General features: G+C 38.1%; 1 protein-coding gene across 3 annotated transcripts; it reads right to left on the minus strand.

Moving 5' to 3' along the window:
- Positions 1-318: 318 nt before the first annotated feature.
- On the minus strand, positions 319-27,485 carry LOC120635103 (suppressor of cytokine signaling 5-like). 3 transcript variants are annotated; one of them, XM_039906020.1, is made up of 12 exons: positions 27,224-27,485; positions 22,868-22,943; positions 21,933-22,038; positions 17,633-17,734; positions 15,966-16,033; positions 15,550-15,622; positions 13,882-13,957; positions 13,168-13,254; positions 10,880-10,994; positions 3,377-3,555; positions 1,830-1,947; positions 319-515 (listed from the first exon to the last, which is right to left on the minus strand). In XM_039906020.1, the coding sequence occupies exons 2-12, from the start codon at positions 22,890-22,892 to the stop codon at positions 400-402; spliced, it is 1,065 nt and encodes a 354-aa protein (XP_039761954.1). In that variant the 5' UTR covers positions 22,893-22,943; positions 27,224-27,485; the 3' UTR covers positions 319-399. The 3 variants fall into 3 exon arrangements, with proteins under 3 accessions (XP_039761954.1, XP_039761953.1, XP_039761955.1); XM_039906019.1 differs by having other exon boundaries at positions 1,830-1,950; XM_039906021.1 differs by lacking the exon at positions 17,633-17,734 and having other exon boundaries at positions 1,830-1,950.
- Positions 27,486-27,626: the final 141 nt, after the last annotated feature.

Below are 27,626 nucleotides of genomic sequence, written 5' to 3' on the forward strand. Positions count from 1 at the left end.
TTTGTGAACGCATGGATAGCGTATTGGTCTTTGTGGCGCCATCTAGTTAGATACTTAGGAGAACGCTACACAGTATTTTATCATGCTCTGACATTTAACTATTGCCACGTTACGCAACGTTCAGTAACACTCACAAAGCCAAAATGGTTTATCGCTATAATTTGCACTGCTCCCCACCACACTCTCGCTATGGTGCAACACAATCGCGTGCACTGCTCCCCACCACACTCTCGCTATGGTGCAACACAATCGCTTGCACTGTGCCCCACTACACTCTCGCTGTCACTGTCACTGTCACAAATCAGTGTCACTGTCACTGCCGCCGCGCGCTTACTGGTTCTCGTGCACCACGCACCAGAGGCCGCTCTTGTAGCGGATGCGCGGGATGTAGTACATATGCTACATCTGCGGCTCGTACGCGTCCGGCTCGAGGCGGCGGACGCGCACGCGCTGCCGGTAGTGGTACTCCTTGAGGTAGGCGCGCAGCCGGGACGGCAACGGCAATTGCTCCACGCCTGGGGAAAAGCAGAGGTCACATCTTATATATACAGTCAAAACCGTTCATGGCAATATTGTTTAGAACAACATGCCGATTAAATTGACCAAAATCAAAGGTCCTGACTGAATGCTATATGACCGCCTTATTGGAAAACATTGGTTTTTACGACATTGTTTACATACCGCATTAAGCGACCATTATATCTGTAGAACGACCGGTCCAGCTGTATTGTGAACAATTTGAATAGGTAATAGTATCCACATCTGGCACAGTATAATGGTCAATGGCTATTATCGTAAAAAAAAATTTAGGGTCTTTTATAATTTTTAGAAACAAAGCACATCTGTTAAGTTAGTTTGTTATTTGTTGCGTATTGTATAAGACGCACAAAACCATATTGTTGAGTTAACTGTGAAAATTTTAACAGGTCGCAAATAAGAAAACACATAAATATCGAAGAAAAATCGCGTTTTACATACATGTCACACATCTTTCCTATTAATACCTGTCACCGGTTGTTACAACTATCGGTTTCTACGACTAAATATGAGTAGTCCCTTCGATGTCGTTATAACAGATTTTGACTGTAATTCAAAATTCATTTTTTTTTATAATAGGACAATACACACATCGCCATCTAGCCCCAAAGTAAGCGTAGCTTGTGTTATGGCTACTAAGAATATTTTTATGAATATAATACATATAAATACTTATAATATACAGATACAAACACCCAGACACTGGAAAACAAACATGTTCATCACACAAACATTTTCCAGTTGTGGGAATTGAACCCACGGCCTAGGACTAAGAAAGCAGGGTCGCTGCCCACTGCGCCAGTCAGCCGTCAAATTATTTCAAGTAGGCCTAGTTTAGAAAAATCCTATTTTAATATTAAGGATTACTTAAACGATAAAAAAGCTTGGGTGTGAATTGCTCTGGCTTCATAGCTTATTACTTATTAGCATAAATTTACTGTGGAGACAAAGATGGTGATAACAAAAAAAAATTACCCGGCTAAGTTTGTTGTGGTACATAATGTTCCTCTAAAGACTGTGAAGTAATATTTCGGTTTTCATTTACACGTTGTATATATTTGTTTTTTAATTCCTAAAGTTTTTGGCCACAACCGCACTCGTTTTTCTCGCCCATCCGTTACCCTCTGATTCGTTAGCCCTTTACTAGTTAGTTAGACTGCATCAGCACTAACAAGGTCAGATTGCAAAAGCCAACTTGTGGTACAATAAAATATAAATTTAAAAAAAAAAGTGCGCCAGCCAGGCAGTGCTTTTGTGCACGTATGTAGTGCGCGTCACCGGCGCTCCCTCACCGTCGTAGTTGACGTGCGACACGATGACGGCGCGCGCCAACTGCTGGAGGGCGAAGGGCGAGTTCCGCGGAAGCGGCGCCGTCAGCATCGGCTCGAAGAACATCACGCACGCGGGGTCCTGCTGGTGGGGGGACGTACAGACTATTACATTACGCCTCTAACACACTCATTACAAACTAGTACACCAGAGATTGGCTAATCTCTGTAAAGCCAGAAGAGAAAAAAAAAACTATATAAATACTACAACAATACATTTTTTTTGTCAAAATTGGCACTTTTAGGAAATTTACTATGGCAAAATAAGTATTATAAGCTTAAAAGTTTTGTTTTAATTAAAAAAAAATAATAATAATTAATGTATAATTTTCGCGTTGGTACATATTCCTTAGCAATTGTGGTTAATCTTAATATATATAAATCTCCTGTCACGATGTTTGTCCGCGATGGACTCCTAAACTACTTAACCGATTAAAAATTAAATTGGTACACCGTGAGCAGTCTGGTCCAACTTAAGAGATAGGATAGCTTAGATCTTTAATTATAGTCGCAATTTTATTTTATTTCAAATTATTTGTCTATAATTAATTGGTATATATATATACTACTATACTCATTTAAAGCTTAGCGATACTGAATACTTTAAAAACAAAATCAAACGCAGACGAAGTCGCGGGCAACAGCTAGTGTTATATATAACTAAGTTGTTGAAACTTCATTGGTTTATGTTATATAAAAATACGGCATTACTTGTATGTGTAGTACTGTTTGTTTTCCTTGAAAGCTAATAAATAATAAATAATAAATAATAAATAATAAAAAATAAAAAAAATAAAAATACACACATCTCCATCTAGCCCTAAAGTAAGCGTCGCTTGTGTTATGGGTACTAAGATGACTGATGAATATTTCTATGAATAATATACACAAATACTTAAGACTATACAGATACAACACCGAAATACAGAAACAAAATACCACATGTTTTTCATTATAATTCTGCTATTCGCAGACGCTGCGAAGGTTTGTTGGCGTTTCTAGTAACCAGTAAAAATGTTTATCAAGACCGGTCAGAACTTATCAAAATCACGAGATGTATTTATTTATCGATTTTATATTCTAAAAGTGGATAATAGGTATTGTAATTTCTGTGCTGTGCTGTGCTGTGTTGTAATATTGGCTGATGACGATGTTGATGATGTGTATCGATGAGGGCGATAGCCAGTGCTGTGCTGCGCTCCTCTGTGCTGTGCTGTGCTGTGCTGTGCTGTGCTGTGCTGTGCTGTGCTGTGCTGTGCTGTGCTATGCCGTGCTGCGCTGTTGTACTGTTGGCTGATAACAATTATGATGATGATGAGGTGTGCTTGATGAGGGCGAAAACCAGTGCTGTGCTGCGCTGCTCTGTGCTGTGCAACGCTGTGTTGAGCTTTTGGCTGATGACGATGATGATGACGATGATGATGAGGTGTACACGATGAGGGCGATAACCAGTGCTGTGCTGCGCTGTGCTGTGATACACTGCGTTGTGCCGTGCCGTGCTGGTGGGTCACCTTGTAGTGCTCGATGAGGCCGGTGACGGTGGGCGCGGCGAACACGGCGGGGTCGTGCGAGTCGAAGCTGAACCGGTGCTGGTAGTGCTCGATGCGCGCGTGCAGCGAGCGCCCGTACTTGCGGAACGACACCGAGAACAGGTGCTCCTCCTGCGCGGAGTCGCGTAGCAGGAACGTGCCTGCGACAGGACAGAGGGAGAGTTCAAAATTCATTTATTCAAAATTTCTTTATTAATGTAGGCCTATCACAGGCAATTATGAAGCGTTCATACATATATGTTTCCACAATCCGAATCTGATTCTTCCAAGCAACCTTGTCATTAAGAAATTCATCAATTGTACAGTAACCTGTAATTAACGTGTGATAAAGACACCGGGAGGTATATTAGCATCGTTCAAGTCCATGTAGGACTGAGGTTCATTGACAATGCAGCCGTATTCATATCGAAATACCCACCAACTGAATGTCATGAACAATGGTTATGAATCAAATATAATTTTAATTGTTTTTATAAATTTTATAAATTTAAAATGCATATAAAAATCTTAAAACTATTTAATACAATATCTGGTAAATTTGATGACATTTATAGTTATCAAAAGTTTCATTTTTATATAACACTAGCTGTTGCCCGCGACTTCGTCTGCGTTTGATATTGTTTTTAAAGTATTCAGTATCGCTAAGCCTTAAATGAGTATAGTAGTATATATATAACATGTGACTGTCAATTAATTATAGACAAATAATTTGCAATAAAATAAAATTGCGACTATAATTAAAGATCTAAGCTATCCTATCTCTTAAGTTGGACCAGACTGCTCACGGTGTGTCAATTTAATTTAAAATCGGTTAAGTTGTTTAGGAGTCCATCGCGGACAAACATCGTGACAGGAGATTTATATATATTAAGACTAGATTTGATTTATTCAAAATAAATACCAACCTTACTAAGAATATAAATACGTAATTCGTAATACACGAATCATATATCATAACAATATTCAAGCGATTCTATTTACTGCCATTACGACTCTTCAAAAAGTGACTCGATTCCCAATTCATTTGAGTATTGAGTAATAAAATCAAACAAGCATTTTGCTTTCACAATTTTCATACAGTATGCCCATATGGAACAGTAAAGCAAACTTGCGAAGTAGAGATGGGTAAGTGATGCGTATGATATTACAGAAGTAATGTTACTTGAAGAGGTGATGCAACATCACTCATTACACGAGCGCGCTAGCCATCACACATCACACATTACTCGCTTCCAATCACGTCACTTGGAACGGCATTCATAGCATTCGTTTCGTATCGGTTCGACTCGTGTATATATCACTCGGCACGGCAAGTCGGCACTCGGCAACACTCGGCCGGCCGGGCGCCGGCTGGCTGGAGCGGCGGCGCGCGCTGCGTAGAAAGAGACAGACGACTAAGAAAGAAATTCTTAGTAAAAATGAGCGAGCTAAATATATAATTCACAGTTTGTCTGAAATGGTGTGGCAATTGTTTGTATGTAATGCAAATATGTCATTTAGTGCAATTTTGATGTTTATTGTAATGACTTAAAGGTCAACATTTAAAATTTCTCCATATTTTCATGAAAGGCGCCAAACTCTTACTTGTTGCCGTTCAAGGTTTAGTACGTACCTACGTAAACAAAACAGAATTTTGTTTGTTTTAGTTTCGCTAGTACCTAGTGCTATACTTCACGCGTCTTGCCGCAACTTCTAAGTAATTTCTCATATCTACACTATTTGTACTAATTAGGTACAAATAGTGGAGATAATAATAGTTTCGCAGTAATAATAGTGAAATAGTGCTGGTATAAACTTGTTTTATAAGTACTGTTTAAGTGTACCTAATTAGTAATGACCAATATTTCAGTGTAAATAAACTATTTTAAGTATTGTAAATAAACTTTAGTCTTTGAGTTTGACTGAACTTTGTGATGAAGTGAAAAATGGCATCAAAACGTAAATATAGTCCACTCTGGGATCATTTTGAAAGTACGGAGCCAAAAAAAGCTAAGTGTAATTACTGTTCAAAGACTCTCGCTATGTCTTCGAGTTCTATCGGGTCTTTGAGTAGGCACATGAAGAAAGTTCACCCCACCATAAATATTAAATTAAATAGGCTAGAGCGTATAGATGACCATGAAGAAAATGCTAGTAGTACAGATTTAGACCAGAACGTACAAGAGGTGCCAACTACAAGCACTGCAACATCTACGTCAACAGCGCCTATTGCAACAACATCTACTGCAACAACCTCTACTAAAGCCACGACAGTCAGAAGGAGTACGCAGATAGCCTCAACTTCAATGAAAGATTACATTGAGATAAAAAAGCCTCTTTCACTTATTAAATCGCAACAGCTGGATGAACAACTCCTTAAAATGATAGCTAAAGGCTATCATGCTTTAAGAATAGTGGAGGAACAGGAGTTCCGGAAATTGGTGGAAATGTTAAACCCAGGATATAAATTACCCACTCGTAAAACGCTTTCCGAAAGTCTACTACCCAAAGCATATAATAAAGCGCTCGAAAGGGTAAAAAAAGAAATTGTAAAAGCAATTGCCGTTTGCATAACTACGGATGGGTGGCGATCAGTAACTAATGACGATTATATAGCCATAACAGCTCATTATATCGACCCAGACACTTACAAGTTATGCTCTGTGATGATTGGTTGTTGCAACTATAACGAGAGTCACACCATGGTTAATATATCAGAATTTTTGCACGAGAAGTTTTGTGAATGGAACATCGATTATAAAATCACTGCGGTCGTCAGTGACAATGCAGCTAATATTCTGGGTGCTGTTCGTATTGGCGGTTGGCGTTCCGTAAGCTGTTTCGCACATTCTATTAATTTATTAGTACAGAACAGCCTCACTACTATCTCAGAGACAGTAACGAAAGTCAAGAATGTGGTAGAATATTTTAATAGAAGCCTACCTGGAGCTAGAAAGCTAAAAGAAATTCAAGAGCAAATGAATATCGCACCACTCAAATTGAAGCAAGATATCAGTACAAGATGGAATTCTACATTTGATATGCTCAATAGGTTCTTTAAAATAAAAGACGCTATCATTGCTACCATAGCAATAATCAGATCAGACCTGGCCTTATCGCCGAACGATTGGATAGTTGTGGAAAAAGCGATCCCAATTTTGTCCATATTTTACGAGGTCACGAATGAGGTTAGCGGCGAAAACTATGTCTCTGCTTCAAAATACATAGTTTTTTGTAAGCTCATGAGCAACCAAATTGAAAAGTTTTCAGCGGAAACCACAGAACCAATCAAAGCGTTTGTTACCCGTTTGAAAGATGAAATGATGCAACGGTTCGGCGACGTTGAAAAAAACGTGTTGCTCAGAGAAGCCACAATACTTGACCCACGCTTCAAACAAAGGGGATTCAGAGATATTAAAAATTTTGACACTGCCGCAGCAGAACTAAAATCAAAAATTGGGAGGATTATCCTGCCCAGCGAACGTTCTAACATTCCAGAACCTGCTGAACCTAGTACAGTTCCTTCAAAAGCAAATTCAATTTGGGAACAGTTTGATGAGGAAGTCGCGCGTTTAGTTCCAGAAAACCCCGTTGCCGCAGGTATTGTGGAATTCGACAAATATATACAGGAACCACTAATAAACCGGAACCAAAATCCTTTGTTGTGGTGGAAGGAACGAAAAGCTGTATATCGCTGTCTCTACACTTATATGCTTAAACGTTTACATATAACAGCTACGTCTGTTCCTTGTGAGCGGGTTTTCTCGAAGGCGGGCTTAACTCTCAATGATAGAAGAACGCGCCTAACAACGAGAAAACTATCTCAGTTAATGTTTATAAGCTGCAACTGATGTAAAGTGTAAATAAAATTCACAAAATCGCCAATAGCAAAAAAATAATTTAAAAAACCATAAAAAAAAACAATTTGTACATAAATGTAAATATGCAAACATGTATATAATTATCAATAATCATTGTATATAAAGTTGATTTTTAAATACGCCTGTCTTCTATAAAATGAAGATTGCCAGTCCTAAGCCTGGAGCCCCTTTTTGATTTAGTTTTTCTGGGGTCAAGTATGAAGGAAAATCAACTTGATACTCATGCTTTATTAATTTGTCTATCTATAGTATACTTATTACAATACAAATACATTTAAAATAGGCACAATAATTCGATAACATAATCGCATACGCATAATATATGTATATACAAACAAAGTAATAAAATAACACACAATTGCATCTCGATTCTCGAGTCACATCAACAGTGTGTTTTCGCTCATAGTCGTAAATTACTCATTACATTACCCATTGCCTACACATTGCATTACTCGAATCGTCGAGTCGACGTCTCCGCATTACATGCAATGCAACATCTCAAGTGATGTTTGGGGTGATAGTGATATTACAGTGTAACATCACCTTTTTGGAAGTGATGAGTAATGTTGCATTACCTTTTGACGTACCGTTTTGCGCATGTCTATTGCGAAGCGATTTCATCAGGATATAAAATGGTTTTGTATATCTTACAAGCCCATTGCAAAAATGTGTTAGTAATAATAACCGGGACCTTTTACGGCTGACTAAGAAGAGAGCGACCCGCGGTTATACCTTCTGGGTTGAACACACCGATAGCGCGATAGAAGCTACCAGTGGTGCCATCTAGTTTCGCACATGTCAAACTAAGTGTTGATACGAAGTCGTCAAGTTTCATACTTTTTTTGCTATTACATTAGCTTTTCTCATTATGTGAACAATATTTTTATTATTTTTATACTTATGAATATAAAACTGTTTATAGTTTATTATTATAAAGTATAAATAATGGCAATAAACATAATATTATAGTCTGCGCTCGTGAATTAGGGAAATTTAATAATAAATGCTGGTCGTAAATAAATTACTTTTCAGTATGTTTTGAAATAGAAAAAAACAATCGTGTTGGTTGCGCCAAGTTATAATTAAGTCTTAAATAATAATTTAAAATTTCATTGGTGTTCCTATTCTCCCATATCCAACCTAAAACAGCACTGAACGATTCTCCGTGAAGAGACTGGCGCCCTCATACGCCTCAAAAACACTAGAACGCAGAGCTGTCACTTAAATTAACGGAAGCAAACGATTAAGACGTTTGCGGACTACTTGCTTTCCGATTGCGAAAAGTAACGGGCAATACGAGTTTACTGGCTGCCTGAAAATAAGCCATAAAATATCATAATATACCTTAGAAGTTTCAATGAGATCCTTTTAAGCATAATTCCTATATTTATGTGTGTGCCGAAATATAACATAAGTGGTGGTGTTCGAGAAGAGAGGACTTCGCGAGGAATATTTGGATCAACGGACGGCGTGCTCCTACCGGATACCCATGAAAACTAAGGTCAAGTAAGTGCTGTCTTCCTTGTGCTCTGATTCCTTTGTATCTTTCTTTTGTACACCAATTTACCGCAAAAAATACAGTCCACTCATTCGAAATAAAAATCTTAAATAACTTAATATAACTTGGCGCATACACGTGTTAAAATAAATAAAAATTATATTTAAATTTTAAAAATAACTAAAAAACACGATTGGTATGAATAACCAAACTAATTTCTACCTTTTAGTATAGTTTATGTATAAAAGCGTGATTATTAGTTTTTCTTAATAGAAAATAGGCAATATCTTTTATTATTTGGCCCGACCTTGCCGAGTGCTGTGTGTTTGCGTGTGACTGATCGATTCATCGCAAAAATATTAGTTTTGTAGAATTTCGTGTCAACTCTCATATTTCCCTTTTCGCATAAGGACAGAGTACATATTATAATTATATTTATTTGAAATACATTGTTTGCAGAATAAGACAAATTCAAAAATACAGCCTTCCGTGGTGATATGTCCAACGGGCTCTTTGATGAACAGAAAAAGAGCTGTCCCATAAATATACAAACTTAGATCAAGGGAATCCCTCCGTGGAAAATTTAAAGAAATAGGTATACTTAGTACGAGTTTTTACTCAGTTTATGTATCAGTGATTCAACCAAGTACGTAGTAAGCTATGATTTCTGTCACTATTTAATAATCGTATGAATAAATGATTTTCATTATTATTATTTTACTTACAGTAGCTTCGCAATATATTTATAAAAATTTAATCTGTGTAAAACAAAACATCAATCTTTATTAAAAAAAAAAAGAGTGGATATAAACAATCGAATTACTAGAATTGGTCATAAATTAATTATATCAGCATACCATATCATAGGAAAGTACAGAAAACCTTTGTGGGGCTGAGTATACGCTTTTATAACATGATACCGAAGGTAATATTAGATTTACCATTACATAAGTTTGAAGAATGTATAAGAACACATTTAATACATCGTGGTTACTATACGATTTATGAATTTCTTAATGATAAGGTTGACTGGAAGCAAGCCGCTCCGCTTCTCTTCTCACACAAGATAGAACAATGATTGATAAATTGTAAAATTATGTTGGAAAAGAGCGACTAATCAGTTTCTTGCCGGCTTCTTCTCGGTGGAATCTGCCTTCCGAACCGGTGGTAGAGTCACTACACACAGACAGACTTGACGTTTCAAAAATGCTTATAAACTAGGCCTACTTGAAATAAATTAATATTGAATTTTGTAGTCATCGTGAAAACCTAAGTATGGTAAAATTTCATATGAAGTTTTCTATATTTCCCTTTTCGAATAAGGACAGAGTAGACACAAATTAAAAATCTATTTAATTTCGAATCATACATCTGATACTTCTATTGCATTAAATCTTCCGATCAATAATTTTATTACTAGTTGCTACCTGTGACTAAGTTTGCTTTTAGCAATCATGATGAAAAACGAATGGATAATTCTCATTATTTTGATGATGATAAATATTTATTATCGTGCTTATATATCTCAAATGATACATTATTTTACGACAAATTTTATTACCACTTTTATCCCTACTAATATTATAAATGTGAATGTAAGTTTGTTTGTTACGCTTTCACGCAAAAAACTGAACCGATCATCATGAAACTATGTACACATATTCCTAAAGGTATTAGAAGTAATATATGATGCTTTTTATCCCGAAATTAAGCTCAGTTCTTTTGGGAGAGAGGACGACATAACGCCCTCAAATGATAACCGATTTAAATAATTACTCACTTTTTTTTTTATATAAGAATACACAACTTAAAAATTTCGGTAGAATTACACCTAAAGTGACTAAGATAGACATAATAAATATGCTGTCGAGGAGGAGGAACTTTTTTTAGAACTTTTAAAAAGGAACAATTCCGTCTTACTCAATTCCATTTTATCGTTTCCGCAAAGTAAGCACAAATGGTTATTTTATTTTTTTACAAAGTTATACTTCGCTACCATTTATCAAAGCGTTATGTTATAAGGCCTATATAGCATTTCTCGATAATTTGAATATCCAACAACAACGTAAGTGCCGTGCCCAGCTGTGGGCTAGCGCTCGCACTCACCTTCCGGCTTGTTGTCCAGCAGCCGTTCGGCCTCGTAGCGGTCCATCTTGCCCCAATAGAACGAGCAGGCCGTAATCTCCTGTAGGTCGGGCACCAGGCAGTGTTTGTAGTCCACCTGGAAAGTTACGTCAAAGATATAAGTTTCAACGCGATTAAAGTTTGAAAAAAAAAATTAAAAAGAAAAATAACAAAATAATTATTATGAATATGTATGTTAAATAATAAAAAAAAATACATAGTGTAACAGTAATTTTATAAAGTGGGTGAATAATTAAATTAAACTTTTGATAACTATATTTTTTTTAAATGTATTGGCATTTAAAAAAAATTAATGACATTTATTCTCAAAAGAAACAGTTTCACTTAATGAGAAATAAAAAATTAACATAAAGAAGTGGTAATATATTATCTAGTTTTGTGTGATACAAAAACAATACAAACAGTGGCGCGTTTATAAAAAATTTAAACAATGCTTTTTAACTTGTTTTTCAATGATTTAAAAGATTTCCCGCAACAAATGTCTTTGGGTAGACTATTGTATAGTAGTGATCCCTCATATAATATTATTTTAATCACAAAATAGTTTCCGGTGGGTATTTTGATATAAATACGCGTGCATTTTCGATACACTTCAGTCCTCTATGTAGTCGAACGATGCAAATATGAGGTATCTTAGTCTTTATTAATAGAAAGAAATACATTTATTCACGTTAAGAGGAACACTAGACAGATAGGGTGTACAGCCCAGCATTTGCCATGCACTTACGGTATATGCATGCCGCTTATTTTCAGCTGAGACCAGAGTGACGTTTGAGCAAATTTAAAAAGAGAAAATAAAAAAATAAAGTTAAGCACAGGTTATTTCCACTAAAGTGATGAAAACATAATGGAAACAAACAATCTAACTTTGAATGTTACGCATAGTTTACCGCAACCGACGACAGATGGCGTATACCACATTGGTCGACTTATTGAATCGCGCTATCGTTAGGTTGTACCCAGATAATAAGTACAGATATTTTTTATATCACGAGTTTTCAATAAGAACGTTACAATATTGTCGGAACAGTTGTAACTACGGCCGAAGCCTTTCAAAACTACTAGTGATTATTGTTATCATTAGATATTTATCTCAACTTTATTTGACGCTACACAGTACAGACCTTACTGCAATCTCGTCTAAAAAAAGGCCTGTTCACTCTTGCCTAGAAGGTAACTCTTGTCTAGAAGCATTAGCGTACTAATAGCTGATTAGGGATAATAAACGGGAGTGAAATTCTCGTATTCCCATTTTTCATGCTTTGCCAGTATGACACGCAAATTTTATCCCTTGCAAGTAAATTTAATCAGGGGATATAATATTTGTCTCATACCATACTCATATACAAAAATTATAAATTTTCAAATCGCTTCTGCACAACTGGTACGGGAGCCTATATCCAACGTGTAACCGAATTACGAAATAATGTTGAACGATGCATAAGTATATTTCATAAGGAATCGCCCTGTTAAAATATTAAATAAAAAGAAGCATATTTATTTTTTCATACAAACGAATTCAAAACGTCCTAAGTGTTTACGTATGGCAACCCTATTGAATGATAAAAGACCGACACGCGCATAGTACCTACGCTACGCGACGCGTGCCGAAAAAAGTGACAGGAGTCACATGTTAGGGCTGTGTCTGATTTCTTTCAGTAAAAACTATGGCAGTGGTCGGTTTCACAGATAAGTCCCAGAGACAGTACATAATGTACCTCTAAAGCCTGTGAAGTATTATTTCGGTTTTCATTTACACGTTGTATTATCCGTTCCGTACCCAAAGGCAGTGGGCGTGCATAGAGGGTATGCACAGGGTATGCAGAAGATATAAAATGAAGAAAATCTCCTATACGAGTTATAAATACTTGAGGGTAGGTTTTTTTAAACTCTTACAATGCCTATCCTCTTCCCTAAAGTTTCTTTCAGTTTTGTTCCAAGTTACATTCTATGGTCTTGCACAAATGTCAAAACGGGCCTATAACTTTTTTACGACTATAGTTTTTTATAACTGGTACTGGGGATCCTCTTCATTTAATATCGTCTGCATAACCTATGCTTGCCCTCTATGCACGCCACTACCCAAAGGGTAATCCGGAACCGGTATACAGTCATGCTTTTTGGCAGAAAAAAGTATGGCGGAAATACTTTCCCGGACCAGATCTGTCACAAAAAGCTCTTTTGGTATATAGGGGGGCACCCACACCCTGTTGTTGTCGGTTTTTATAAAAAGCAACGTCGTCACCTACCTGCGTGTGGACCGTGGTGGGCGGCGACGGGTTGTCCAACTGCGGCGCGCGAAGCAACAGCGCGCGTAGCTCCCCCCCACACACCACCTGGAAATCAACAAGGGGGAATCTAAAACATTTTTGATGTGCAATATTATATAGGCGGAGGGTGAACCGGTGGTTTTTTTTTCATTCTTATTTTTATATAGCTTCTTTTTATGATTTATTTTATTTCTTGTAATCATTACTTGCTGTCGTTAAATTCTTTTAATAGTCCGGGGGAGACGAGTTGGGCAACTGTAATGTATTCACGGGGTGTATTGCTAAATAATTAAATAAATAAATATACATATAAACACTCGAACATTGAAAGACATTCATATTCATCACACAAACATTTTCCAGTTGTGGGAATCGAACCCACGGCCTTTGAACCCAGAAAGCAGGGCCCAGTTTGCTAAAAGTTGTTTAAAAGCCATAACTAATCCCGTAAAGGCTGACGTCTTCATCTTCGATGAAGTGACAGCAATTCTGCTTTGAGGCAAAGTCAAAGTCAAATATTCCTTCATTCAAATAGGCACATGGATGGCACTAATGATGTGTGATTATTTACACTACAAGTCAGCTTACTTGAATAAGGATATTTATGACTTTGGACTTTGACTTTGTACTTCGACTTTGTACTTTGCCTTTGGACTTTGACTTTGATTCTGGCGTCAAGTCAGCGGCGCATACCTGGAACCGGCGTATGGCGCGGTCGGTGGCCTGCGCACGTTCCCTCCGCCGAGCTCCCTCCGAGGACTCGCCGTCGCTGAAAAATATAAACATTTTTTTTTAAATATTTGCGTAACCATATGACAAACGACTAAGACACCAGGAGCTATCTTAGCATCGTTCGAGTCCATGTAGGACTGAGGTTCAACGATAATGAAGTCGTATTTATATCGAAATACCCACCAACTCAATGCCATGAACATTGGTTATTAATCAAATATAATTGTAACTGTTTCTTGAAAACTATCTATTAACTAGTCAATAATTATTAGGGTTTACAAATACCCTAATAATTATTTCTGTTTTTCTTATATCAATTATAAAAGAAAAACACTATTCCGGCGGTCAGGTCTCCAGAGTGAGGAACCTTCTCACAGTACGCGCCGTTTCAAGGACTACTGCCTTCTGTATCCGACCCTTGATCCAACAACCAAGCGAAAGCTTCTTAAGATGTTGGTCGAAGCTTTTCGCGGGAAGACCATTGAGTGAAACGACGATCAGAACAATAACGGTCGACTCAACATTCCACATGGCGGTGCTCGTGAGCAACGTTCAAGTATTTAGAAAAGTTTTCAGGCATGCAGAACTCTCAGGCATGCAGGTTTCCTCACGATGTTTTCCTTCATCGTTCTAGCAAGTGATATTCTTATTACTTAAAACGCACATAACTTAGAAAAGTTAGAGTCGCGTGCGGGGATTCGAATTCGGCTTCCAGATAGTTACATGAAGCGGTGATGGCGCATTGGGTAGGAACCCAATGCGCCATCACCGCTTCATGTTTCATATGCCCTGCCTAAATACCAATTACATCTGACATTTATAGGTCTCCCCTTCAAGAAGTGATTTGAGAATAAAAGTTATTATTGAAGTTATACTTCTTTTGGCGCGTTAGCGAAAAATGATGAGAGTAATTTTTTTTTAAGATGCGCGCGCGCGCACCGTCACAAATAACCGACACCATGAAGTTAGCTATAAGGTTTGACAGTGTACACTTTCAGTTGTCAGAGTCTGCGGGCTCATTCCGGTGATTTAATTGATTCAAATTTTTATGTTGAGTGAAACTTGGTTGTCCGATAATGAGTTTTTTAGCTTGCTAAATTTAATTATGTTTATTATGTCCATTTCTTTAATAATCGATAATGCGTTATAATAAAACTTTTATGTATTGTTAGAGTCGTTTTTTCTACAACGTAGAATAAGGCGTAGGATAACATTTTTGAAAAGATTTTTATCTTAAGTTATAATTGTACGAAAATATTTTTTCAATTTTTTCCTCTTCGGATGTCGTACGAGGCGACTAAGGAATTATTTTTTTTTCCTTTTTGGATGTCGTACGAGGCGACTAAGAATTTTTTTTTTCTCTTCGGATTTCGTACGAGGCGACTGAAGATTTTTTTTTGTTCACTTTGGATGTCTCGTCGGAGCAGGCCTAATATAGGCACTTTTAAAACGTCAAGTATGTCTGTTTGTATCGGTTCGGAAGGCAGATTCCACAGAGAGGAAGCCGGCAACAAACTCAGCAGTTGCTCTGTTGCGACAACGATGAGCGGTCTGTATCCGCTGGTCTTAAAGTAGTTTTTGCGCTACCACCCGACTCGCTGATGATGTGAAATACAGAGTGATACATACGCTCTGGTAGGCTCTACCGACAGCACGTAGAGCTCCGCCGTGGGCTCTCGGGTATCCCTGTTCGCATCGCCGTCTGTGACAAACAAACGAACACGTTTTTTTATAAAACTATAAGTTAGCCCTTTTCGTTTTTAGGGCACGGGTAGGGGCTCAGGGGTTAGTCCACCACGCTGGCCCAATGCAGATTGGTGGACTCCACACACCTTTGAGAACATTATGTAGAACACTCAGGCATGCAGGTTTCCTCACGCTGTCTCCCTTCACCGTCGAAGCAAGTGATATTTTAATTGCTTAAAACACATATTAATTTGAAAAGTTGGAGGTGCGTGCTGGAATTAGAACTCGTGTTTAAATATGCATAATGAGGGGTCATTATGCAACAGTTGCATAAATAACTGTTAATGTGTGTCACATACCACTGTTTAAGACGATGGCATCTAACTCCCTGCGAAGATCTCTCCCCAGCGTCAAGACCGCTGCCAACCTGGAAAATACAAATAAAAAACAAACCTTCATACAGTGTTTTTTGTTTATCGTCGAAACTCGACAGCGCCTTTAATCTTTTTAAATCTGATCGATAACGATAAAAGCCTTTAATCCTACCCTTAAGATTTTCTTCATTTAATATCATCTGCATACCCTGTGCATACCCTCTATGCACGCCACAGAGGACATGTACTTTCTTTACCGATCTATCGAATGGTTCCCATGGTAAGATTAAAAGTTGCTAACGAGAGAAGCTTTAGACCCAATTCTGAAGTCCACGCAGAAGAAGTCGCGGGCAGAAGCTAGTATACTACATATATGTCAGAATAATTGGTCACTACTATTAGAGCTAGGTCGGTAACTCTTCTGGTTAATCTACTGATTTCCTTATATGGGCGCCCAAGGCCGTGAATTCGATTCTCACAACTGCAAAAATATTGTGTGAGCACCAATGATTTTCAAATATGTAACGCATAATCTAAGAAGATTCCTATCAACCGTTCACCAATAGTTATCACCTAAGAGTTGGTGAAACGTTTTTTTTCTATAGACATTCGATTAAGGCGATGCCTAGGTTTTGTGAAAACGGGCATTATATCGGATAGGAAGCAGGTTTTAAAATGCCGAAAGCACATGAAATACTAATAACATCAAAGCTTTTTTGTATACAACGATGAATATTTGTATGAATAATATACACAAATAATTTTAGGAATAAATATATACAACGTGTAAATGAAAACCGAAATATTACTTTACAGGCTACAGTCCTAACATCACATGCAAAATTAAACTTTATTAGGTACGTGTCGCGTAGCGTAGGTACTATGGGCGTGTCGGTGTTTATCTTCAATAGGGTTGTCATACGTTAACACTTGGAATGTTAGAATTCGTTTGTATTTTTACAGGGTGATTCCATATGAGTAAGTATATACTTATGCATCCGTCAACACATTATATCCTGATTCGGTTTCACGTTGTATATCAACCAACATACTGACACTGAAAATTGCTGGTGCTCATCACACAAATATTTTCCAGTTGTGGCAATCGAACACGGCCTAGGACTCTGAAAGCAGGGTCGCTGCCCACTGCGCCAGTCGGCCGTCTAACTATTCCGACCTTAGGCCACGTCATATTGCAAGGCACGTGGTTAATAAAAGATGATGTTAAAAAAACGAGGTTCTGGGTGAGTTTAGTTTGTGATATGTGTAAGGGGTTAGTAGAGTTAGTGTTCAGAGTTAGTACGTTTCACCAAGGGGAAAGGGAGAAATAAAAAAATTACTAAAAACACGTGATTATCGGCGGACCCCTAACCACGTTTCAACGGAGGGGGAGAGGGGGAAAGGGGAAATTTGGAACCCATAACTACGTAACACCAATGGGGGGTGGGGCAAAAATGCTAAAACACCTGATTAATGGAGAACCCCTAACCACGTATAACCGGGGGTAGAGGGGGGAATTAGTAACGGACCCCTAACCACATAATCACCAAGGGAGTAAGACAGGAATTTGTGGCGGACCCCTAATCGCATATCACCAGGGGGGAGAAGGAAATTAATGGCGGACCCCTAACGCGGGTGAAGCCAGAACTCACCCGTCGTCGTGGCACGCGTCACTCACGCGGCGGTAGGCGGTACACACGCAGGCGGGGCGGCGCCAGCGGCGTCGGCGGCACACGCATTCGCGCCCTGTCCACCTGCAACACGAGCATCGGATACCGCTGAACCACATGGTGGGGGGGACCTTGGGCGATACTGCACGTCTTGGCTCCAACTCCTCGTCGCAATAACTGACGCACCAAGCACGTGGCCCAACTGCTGGCAAGTGGAAAATCATCTCCTAAAAACGGAGAAACCTGTCGTACAAAGTGACACCCTGTGTCCGCCCAGGGCCGCTGAACCACAGGGGGGGGGGGACCTCTGGCGATATGGCAAATCTCGGCCCCAACTCCTCGTCTTAATAATCGACGCACCAGGCACGTGGCCCAACTGCTGACAAGTTGTAAACCATGTAACCATTGTAAACCACAAAGTGTGTGTTGAACATCATGTGCCTGTAATAACACCGACAACCACGCCCTTCAGACCGGAACATAGATAAACTGCTTGACGGCAGAAATAAGCATGGCGGTATTACTTCACCGCACGAGCTCTGTCACAAAAAACTCCACTGGTTCCGAAAAAACTAGTAACTAGTTCCTTGATAATCCAAAATGGTAGCAGGCTAACGTGGAGTGCCAGTTAAATGAAACCCTTTTCCCCAATACATATCGGTGTGGCCGGTGCGCCGTGCTGGAACGCCAAAGCGATCGGCAGCACAGCGGAAACTTCAGAGCTGACTAGACCAAAGAAGATTCAGAAATTTAACATCCCACTGCTAACAATAATATAAAATAACTGAAAGGTCGATAAGTGATCCAATCAGAAATGAGGTGGTCCCCAGAAGATAGCTCAGTCGCGAAGCTGAAGAGGCATTGGGCGTGGCTCATCGCTAGGACGACCGATGGACGCTAAGAGTCTAAAGGGCCTAGCTACCCTGTCTGGGAGCACTATCGCGGAGTTTTTGGGTGGTCCGGGATGTTCCGATCTCCTCGTCCTCCTATCCTGACTGTGGTTGGATTAATTCCGGGAAGTGTAAAAGTAGTTTTCCGGGCGTCAGCAAATCCAGCGAGACTCATGCCATGGCGATTCTCGCCACTTCCCTTCCTACCCAAAGGACGGGATATAACTCTTCCACAAAGAACAAAAAAAAAACCCGGTAAATCCCATTTTGCGCCTTGTAATCGAGCTCCAAACGTTGCAATCTGTACCATTGGTTACGTATCAATTTACTTTGGCTAAAGATCAAATTCTCTGTCCTGCAGAGTGTTTTTGACAATAAGGTGCTGGAGTGTCGACCTCCACCGGAACTCTGATAGACCTCCAACTGAAGTGGACAGGACGACGAATACAAGAAAATAGCCAACGTAGCACAATTTTTCCGCTGGGCGAAACAACGGAAAATTAAATGACGAGATGACGGCAAACCTGCAAAAGTGGAGGGGCAAGAGAAGAAGCGAATCGCAAAGAGTTCTAAAAGACATCTATACTCTCGAGCATATTTAGCATCAACACCGGCGACTTGACAACAACGCACAATGACATTTTATCATAAATAGCCTAAAAGTCCAGTGGACTAAAGACCTCTCCGAACGGGAGGGCATGCCCATAATCATTCTTGGGCAGTCGGGTTGGTGATCGCATTAGATGGTTGTATCGTTATACCACAGATGAGAGGACACTAATGCCCGTTCTCCGTTATATTCCCTTAGTCGCCTCGTACAACACCCGAGAGTAGAGTACGGGTGGAGTGGTGACAAATGTATTCCGATTTACCATCACCACACGGCGCAATAAAAGTTATCAACTGCCGAGTGTCTTGCATAATCTGAAATTTGACTCGACCAATTTAATCCTTCCTTTTTTGTTCGCCCCTCAATTACGCTGAAATGGTTTAGGAAAAAAAAGAAAATTAGAAAAACACAAAAGGAACAGTGGAAAAACGAAAAAAAAAATGTAGGTGTACATTTTGTATGGAACTACTTTCACTGATCAATGAGTTATATCGTTGTAACTGGCTGCTGTAATTATGTTTTTGTCTGAAATTGACTGCCGCCAATCTGGCTCTGTCCAGGAAACTAAAAATGATGGTCCAATTCGAGAAATCTCCAAGTCCAAATTACATGATCATGCCTTTTTTCTACTTTTTTTTTTATTTTTTTATTCCACTACAAGTTAGCCCTGTATGATGATGCAGTCTAAGATGGTAACGGGCTAAACTATTATAATGTCTAAGGGTCATGGCAGTTTTATCAAACTCACACCCCTAATCGGTTTCTACGCGACATCGTACCGGAATGCTGTATCGCTTAGCGGTATGTCTCTTTCAGTAAGATGGTCACTAGCCACGGCAAAAGGTAGTATACAACGTGTAATTGAAAACAAAAATAATACTTCACAGGCTTTAGAGGTACATTATGTACTGTCTCTGAGAGTTATCTGTGAAACCAAAAACCTAATAGTTTTTGAGTAAATCAGGTTAGGTGCGCGTCGCGTAGCATAGGTACTATGCGCGTGTCGGTCTTTTATCTTCAATAACGTTGTAATAAGTAAACACTAAGAATGTTTATGCTTCGTTGTAGTATTATTTGGGTTTTCATATACACGTTGTACAAACAGGCATTACTTAGCGAAATTCCATGATATACTATGAAAATTAAACTTAATTTGCTATACTCCGCGAAATGTAGGACAATGTGTACGATATAATTTATAATTTCTTCAATACTTATACTCCACACCAAACAGATCGGAAATGTACTATGTACGCAAGTTTCGCTCCAAAATCGGAGCATACACAGGAGATGTTGACTTTACAATGAATAATTGTAAACAATTCTTTAGATCAGTATCGGGTGGCGTAAAAAGATTGAAAAAAATTATAAATTTCTCTGGTTTTCATGGAGTATAGCAAATTAAGCTGAATTTTCATTATCAAACTTCTTATACATCACTTATTCAAATGTTTTGTCTAGTGGGAGGCTTCGGCCGTGGCGAGTTACGCCCCCTACCGACAAAACGTGTCCGTAAGACTCCCACTAAAAAAGCCCGACATCGGCCTCTTTTTATAAATGATTTATTTATTGACGCGGCTCATACTAGCAAATTTTACAAAGATCACCGGGTCATCTAGTCTACAATGCAGATTTGTCTATCAAATTAAACATGATGTTAAAGTAACACCTGCTTCTATCCGAGGAGTGGCGTGGTGATGAATAATGATGGGCAGGGCCCAGTTGCGCCCACATGATATGGTTTTTATATACAGGGTATAAAAAAAATTACAGAAACCGCTCGGCCTTGCAGTTCCCATCATTAAAACGAGCAACTTTTGTTTTATGACTTTTTTTAATTCAGCATAAATTTATTTCTTACCAAAAAAAAATCATTTTATTTCTGTAAAGTGACATTACACTGTGAAACTGAATACATGTGATTCGACAACGTCGCGTAGTCGGGTCAGTGACCGCACGATAGAGTCGCGGTTCGCGCTCTGTTGCCGACGTACCATTACAGAATAGTAACGAGTAGAGTGTGTACAATATTGAACATTGAATATTTCGCAAACTATCGAGTTAAGAAAAAAGTCTTATATAACAAAAGTTGTTAGTTTTAATGTAAACAACTACAGGCCGAGAGCTTTTTTAAATTATTTTTTTAACCCTGTATAATAGTAACTGACGGAACACACAGAAAGACCACGTGATGGTAAGTGAAAAATCAGTGCCCATAAACAGCAACACTTCGCAGGGCATGCGAGGAATGCGTCATACAAAGTGCAATCAACCTGAGACAAAGGTGTTACGTCTCATGTAAGTGTAATAACACCGGCAACCACGCCCTCCAGGCCGGAACAAAGCAATTATGCTTGGCGGCAGAGATGAAAAAAATACACACTGTAAAATGTGTGTATATTTTTAATGAATTTATTATTTTAAAGTAGGTATTTACTTACGTAGGTACGTACTATTCGTTTTGTAACTCACAAAGTAATTCATTCTGCATACAACCTTGACTCTGAATCGTCTATAGTATACTTTTCATTGAAAAAATAAAATTACGCAAGTTTAAAAAATGTTTGTGAAAAAAATCTAAAAATCTCATATATGACTATAGGTGTAGACTATGTAGCAGTACGCTGCCCCCCAAAATTACGCGGGTGAAGCCGCAGGGCACATTTAGCACTAAATATATTTTATATTAGCCTATCTAGTAATATGAGGGTAGGCAGTGCTCTTGTGCCCTCATGAAGTGCACGCCAATGGTGGGGCCGCTGGCAGCAGCAGTGTCACGCACCTGTCGGTCACGGCGCTGACGTATCGCTGGACGCTGCTGGGCGACTCTGCGTAGCGGCGCCGCTCCCACGCGCCGCAGCCGCACTCGCCGCTCGGGGGGGTGGCATCTGGGGGGAGGGGAGTCGGTTTTATACACTAGTAGCTTTCGCCCGCGGCTCGCTCACGCTAAGTTCGCTCTTCAATTTTTGATTTGGTAAATTTTAACTACAAAGGTTTAAAAAAATGTCTTGCCACGAATAGAAAAATATGAACGTAAATTACTTAGAAAATCATAAACTTTCATATAAATTTTCATCCCCTGGAGATGAAATTTTGAAATTTGTGAAACACGTATTTCTTTATTTTTAATCGAAAACCTAAAATCAAAATTTCATGGATGTAACTTGAAAAATAAATTGATTAATGAAAGATTTTCATCCCACATTTAACCCTTTTAAGGGTAAAATTAAATGTGGGATGAAAGTTGGAATTTTCAAAAATACTTTCTTATCGGATGCCTACCCTGTAAAGTGGTTCGAGCTGTGCGTTGATAGATCAGTCAGTCAGTCAGTCAATCACCTTTGCATTTTATATATATAGATACTACTAAAGAAAAGAGCTAGATTAACAACTAGCATCCCTCCGCAATACGCGTGATGACAGTAACACAACACACAGCTTCGCGACTCGTTGACCTATATCCTATACGTACCTATATGACCTAAAACAGTTCTTCTACGGATGTCCTTATTTTTGATTTGATCACGTAGAGATACTCCTAGCTCTTTCCATCGCTCGAGTGACTACGAGCTTTTTTATGAGGCCCATAATTAGCGACACGTTTCAGATCCGTAAGTCTTTACTGGCGACACGCTCGAAGACTTTTGTCTTCAGGCCCAGTACCTCACACTTATAAGCTCGCGACAAATACAGGTAAGGAGGTTTAAAAATACTCACTTTTTCTGGAAGCCTGTTGACCCATGGTTGCTGTTTGATGGTCCAACTATGAGCGGTTCGTCAAGCGAACTACCATCTGCAAAATAATACAATCAAAATTAATTCATTCATTACAGATAGGATTGGTCTATGTGTCAATGAAAACCGAAATATTGCTTCTCAGGCTTTAGAACTGTCATTATGAACTGTCTCTGAGCTAATAGTTTTTGAGTAAACCACTGCCATCTTTTTACTGAAAATAAATTCAAATTCATTTATTTCAAGTAGGCCTACTTTATACGCACTTTTGAAACGTCAAGTATGTATGTTTGTAGTGACATCGTAAGTGTACCACCGGTTCGGAAAGCAGATTCTACCGAGAAGAGCCGGCAAGAAACTCAGTAGTTGCTCTTTTCCAATAAATCAGATACAGCCTTAAGATCACATGCAAAATTAAAATCAAGTGGCTCCAGCCACTTATTTTATGTATTATAAAGGTATGCGTCGCATAGCGTGTGTACTATGCGTGTCTCGTTTGTATGAAGTTTGTATGAAACCATATTTAATATTTCTACTGGGGTTATTCCTTATGCATCCTCCACATTATTTCGTAATTCGGTGATATGTTGTATAACACACACCTATACTACTCTAAATTTGTTTTGCTTTTCGTTGGGTTGTGTTTTTTTTTTATTAGTGTTGTTGGCTTCTGGCCTTTCTATCTAGGGCAGGAGACATTTTTGACCAGGAAAAAAATTTATCTTATTCCTCAGCTTTATTAGCTTTAGTATCCAACAGCTTTATTAACTTTCCCATCAAGAATGATCCACAAGCAATCAACTTGATTTTTGGTTTATAGTTGATTGTACAGAGAATAACTTAAGACTAATTTATACAGGGAAACAAAAGGTTCCTGCAGGATTTGTGAAAACTGTTTAAAAATATTGTTTCTATCTATTAATATTTTTGACGGCCGTTTGGCGCAGTGGGCAGCGACCCTGCTTTCTGAGTTCAAGGCCGTGGGTTCGATTCCCACAACTGGAAAATGTTTGTGTGATAAACATGAATGTCTTTCAGTGTCTGGGTGTTTATATATATATTTTAAGTATTTATGTATCCTATTCATAAAAATATTCATCAGCCATCTTAGTACTCATAACACAAGCTACGCTTACTTTGGGGCTAGATGGCGATGTGTGTATTGTCGTAGTATATTTATTTATTTATTTTATTTATTTATCTTTTGTGAAATGAGAGCAGAGTCTAAATCATTTATGTAACAACAGAACGAACAGTGTTTTAGTATTTTAATTCATTTTGTCAGTACAAGTAAAGGCAATAAAAAAAGCCACCGTAACGCAGCAGGGTTCAGCTATTTTTGTAATAATGATGCTTTAACGGATATTAGTTAGCCACCAGATCTCACTGATTGTAACAGATTATAAGTGTATCAAGCTTTGCCTAGAAATTGCCCGGTATGAAAAGAAGTTAGCTGTGGATTATAGGAATTGTGAAAAACAGACCTCACTAACACTAAAAAATCACTCACAAGACTAAACCAACCTCACTAACATACCAAAATACACTAAAATTTACTGCAAACAAAGAAAATTAGCTGGTTTAGCAACATATATCCCTAGTTTAACTGACACTAGTTTAGGAGCATGTGGACATTTTAGTGACAAACCTAATTTATTTGTACACTAAGGCCTGCTCGTGCCACACAGCCTTATTTTATTTAACTCACAAGTAAGCTGCTTATATGGTATTAAATTACAAACATGCCTTGCGCAACCAAGTGTTAGGGACTAAACTTGGGTTATACTTTTAAATTTTCAACCACACATTTATACCTATAATTCATATATTTATTCACTTTTGAAATATCAAGTCTCTATTTAGTGACTCTACCAACAGCTTAGAAGGCAAATCTACTGAGAAGAGCATGCAAGAAACTCAGCAGATTGCTCTTTTTCAAAATAATATTACAGCTTACAATCTTTAGAAATTTCTATCATGTGAGATATAATGAGACATATTATTAAGATGTGGTTTAATATATTTACAAGATTTAGAAAACTTGAATTGATATAAAAAAAAAAGGTTTACTAAAACTGACAGTAGTGGTTTAAGGCCAGAAGTTGACTTAGTTTGACTTGACATAATAATCTTCTCTATACCTCTAGCCATTATATATTTTTAGACATTTCTTCTTTTCTTCAAAGAGAAGATATGTAGTAAGTCAGCTTACCTATAATATTTTTGCCACTGGCTCCTAAACTATCAGTGCATAATGATTCATAATTGTATCCAGCAAAAAGTGTGTAACAATTTCATACTCTTGAATTGGTGCAATTGAGATCAATTAGGGCTACATGTACATAAGTCATTTGGGGCACACCAACAGTACAGGCTATTAATAGGATTTTAAAAAACAAAACTGAATTTTGCCCTTATCAATAATAAATAATAAAATAAATATACTATGACAATACAACCATCACCATCTAGCCACAAAGTAAGCGCAGCTTGACCTATAGTAACAATAAGTGTTGAATATTTTTATGGATATAATATACACATATATACTTCTTATATACAGACCCAGACACTGGACAACATTCATGATCATCACACAAACATTTTTCCAGTTGTGGGAATCTTGAAACCACAGCCCTGGACTTAGGAAACAGGGTTGCTGCCCAGTGTGCCAACCGGCAGGCTGCCTTATTCCCACTTGCATAACTTACACAAGCATAATTAATAAAGATTCTCAAAAAAAATTGCCATGACGAGGAAATAAATCTGTACTATTATAAAGCTGAATAGTTCCTTTGGTTTAACCAATTTGGTTCAAATTTGAACAACCTATTTGTGTTGCATAGTTCACTTATTGAAGAAGGCTATAGACTTTATAACATCACACTAAGTTAAAAAAATAGGCAATCAAAATTATTTCTCAAGTCATTTGACAAGACAAAACAACTAATGTCACAGAGCAGAACCAATATAGAACTGTAACAGGCATAACCAACAGACATTGCCTGCTAAATAGACACCTAATGATAATGAGAATTGTAGAAGATCCATCCTGTCCAGAGTGTTGTGAGGTGGAAACCAGTTTTCAGTTCATAGTTGAGTGCCTCATGTACACACTGGTAAGATAGGAACTACAAGGTAAAGATAAATAAGTGAAGAAGACCTAGCAAACCACTCTATAGGGGATATTGTTAGGTTCACCAAAGAGATTGGTAGGCTTCAGGGGGAGATGCTGCCGGGACACCAGTAAACCTGTGTCCCAAACATGGGGGAAAAGGGTGGAATGGTCCTTACGATTGGTGACTGATCACCTGTCTGGCAATGGCAGGCATCCCCTCAATAAATGTATAATATATATATATAAGTTAAAAAAACCAGATTATCCTTGAAAAATGTTGGAACTATGGAATGAAGAAAGATTAAACCCTTGACTATTGCAATCAACTTAGTGGTAAGTCTAATATTTTAATTGGCTAACCTGGTAGGGATACAGCTGTTATATTACACCCATAGTGCCAATTGGTTTCTAGGCAACATTATACGGGAATGCTAAATTTGATGTCCGATTGGCACAGTGGGCAGTGACCCTAGTTTCCTAGTCAAAAGTCGAGTTTTGAACTGTCAAATACAGTTTTTGTTTACTATGATAATATTCTATTGTTGGGTGTACATGGGTGTAGATAATGATCTTCACCCGCGAAGAGAATAGAAGAGAATGAATACGGAGAGAAATAAATAATTTAATATATTATGAGACTTAAATTAAAAATTTTATCATGTAAGTTTACTGTTTAAATAAAATAAAGCAAAATCTAGCCCGCACAGCGGGCTGGGTACGCTATAAATATTATTGAGTAATTTGAAGTGTGTATCATCGTAATATATGTTTTTTTTTTTTATTATATTCAATAAGTTTGCTGGGTTGTCTTTGTCATAAAAATGATAAGTAGACACAGCTGAAGCCTCCCACCAGGCCAGAAACATTTCTCATAATAAATTACTAATTGCCCTTGTCGGCGTTCGAATGCGGGTCCTGGCACATATAACAGAGCTCACCGCTGCGACACAAAGTCTACCCAATAAAGAGAAGATGTCACAAGTTCATTAACCTCTACTGACCTAATACAACAGAAGAGTACTAAGTATAATAAATATTTACCTAATATTAGAGGTTATCGTGTAACGAGCTTCAATGTATAGAAGAGTGAACTATAATCTTCAAAGTTTACAAAATAAATCGTAAAATGTAACGGGCAGCCATCTTGGAATGATCATGAAGGATGATCTCAGTTCGATAGATAGTTCAAAATTTACGAAAAAACCTCCTTAAAAACTCACGTCTAATTGATGATAATAAGTATTCTCGGAATATTCGTCGTTTTCGTTAGAATTCTTCACCACATTTGCGATTTGCTTGTCAATTTGTGTTTATGATAATTTCACTGCACCACAAGAGTTCCACACATAAAACAATTAGCACTTTATTTTATGATTTCAATTGTTAGCTAATTAGTTTTACACATGTTTTAAATGTATTTTAACACTTAATTCAACAAATGTTTAGCACTCAGCGAAAATACGCAGTTTTGCTAGATGTGACATTTTCTTTTTGTCTGTGGTGACATTCTGATTTCGAACACAGATATCGGAATACAAGATATCACAGAAATAGTCTCTCGGTCTAGGAATGGAATTGTATCTGAATAAATAAACAAATGATTAAATGAAGCTTTATGTTGCT

This window comes from Pararge aegeria, chromosome 26 (genome assembly GCF_905163445.1).
Source record: "Pararge aegeria chromosome 26, ilParAegt1.1, whole genome shotgun sequence".
NCBI lineage: Eukaryota > Metazoa > Arthropoda > Insecta > Lepidoptera > Nymphalidae > Pararge > Pararge aegeria.

Bases quoted from the DNA above. Each gene is read 5' to 3' on its own strand.
- LOC120635103 (XM_039906019.1), bottom strand. From the start codon at position 22,892: ATGGGTCAACAGGCTTCCAGAAAAA. The intron at 17,735-21,932 runs GTGCGTGACACT...CTCGTGTTGCAG, and splicing joins GTCAGCGCCGTGACCGACAG to GTGGACAGGGCGCGAATGCG. The intron at 10,995-13,167 runs GTAGGTGACGAC...GTAACTTTCCAG, and splicing joins CCACCACGGTCCACACGCAG to GTGGACTACAAACACTGCCT.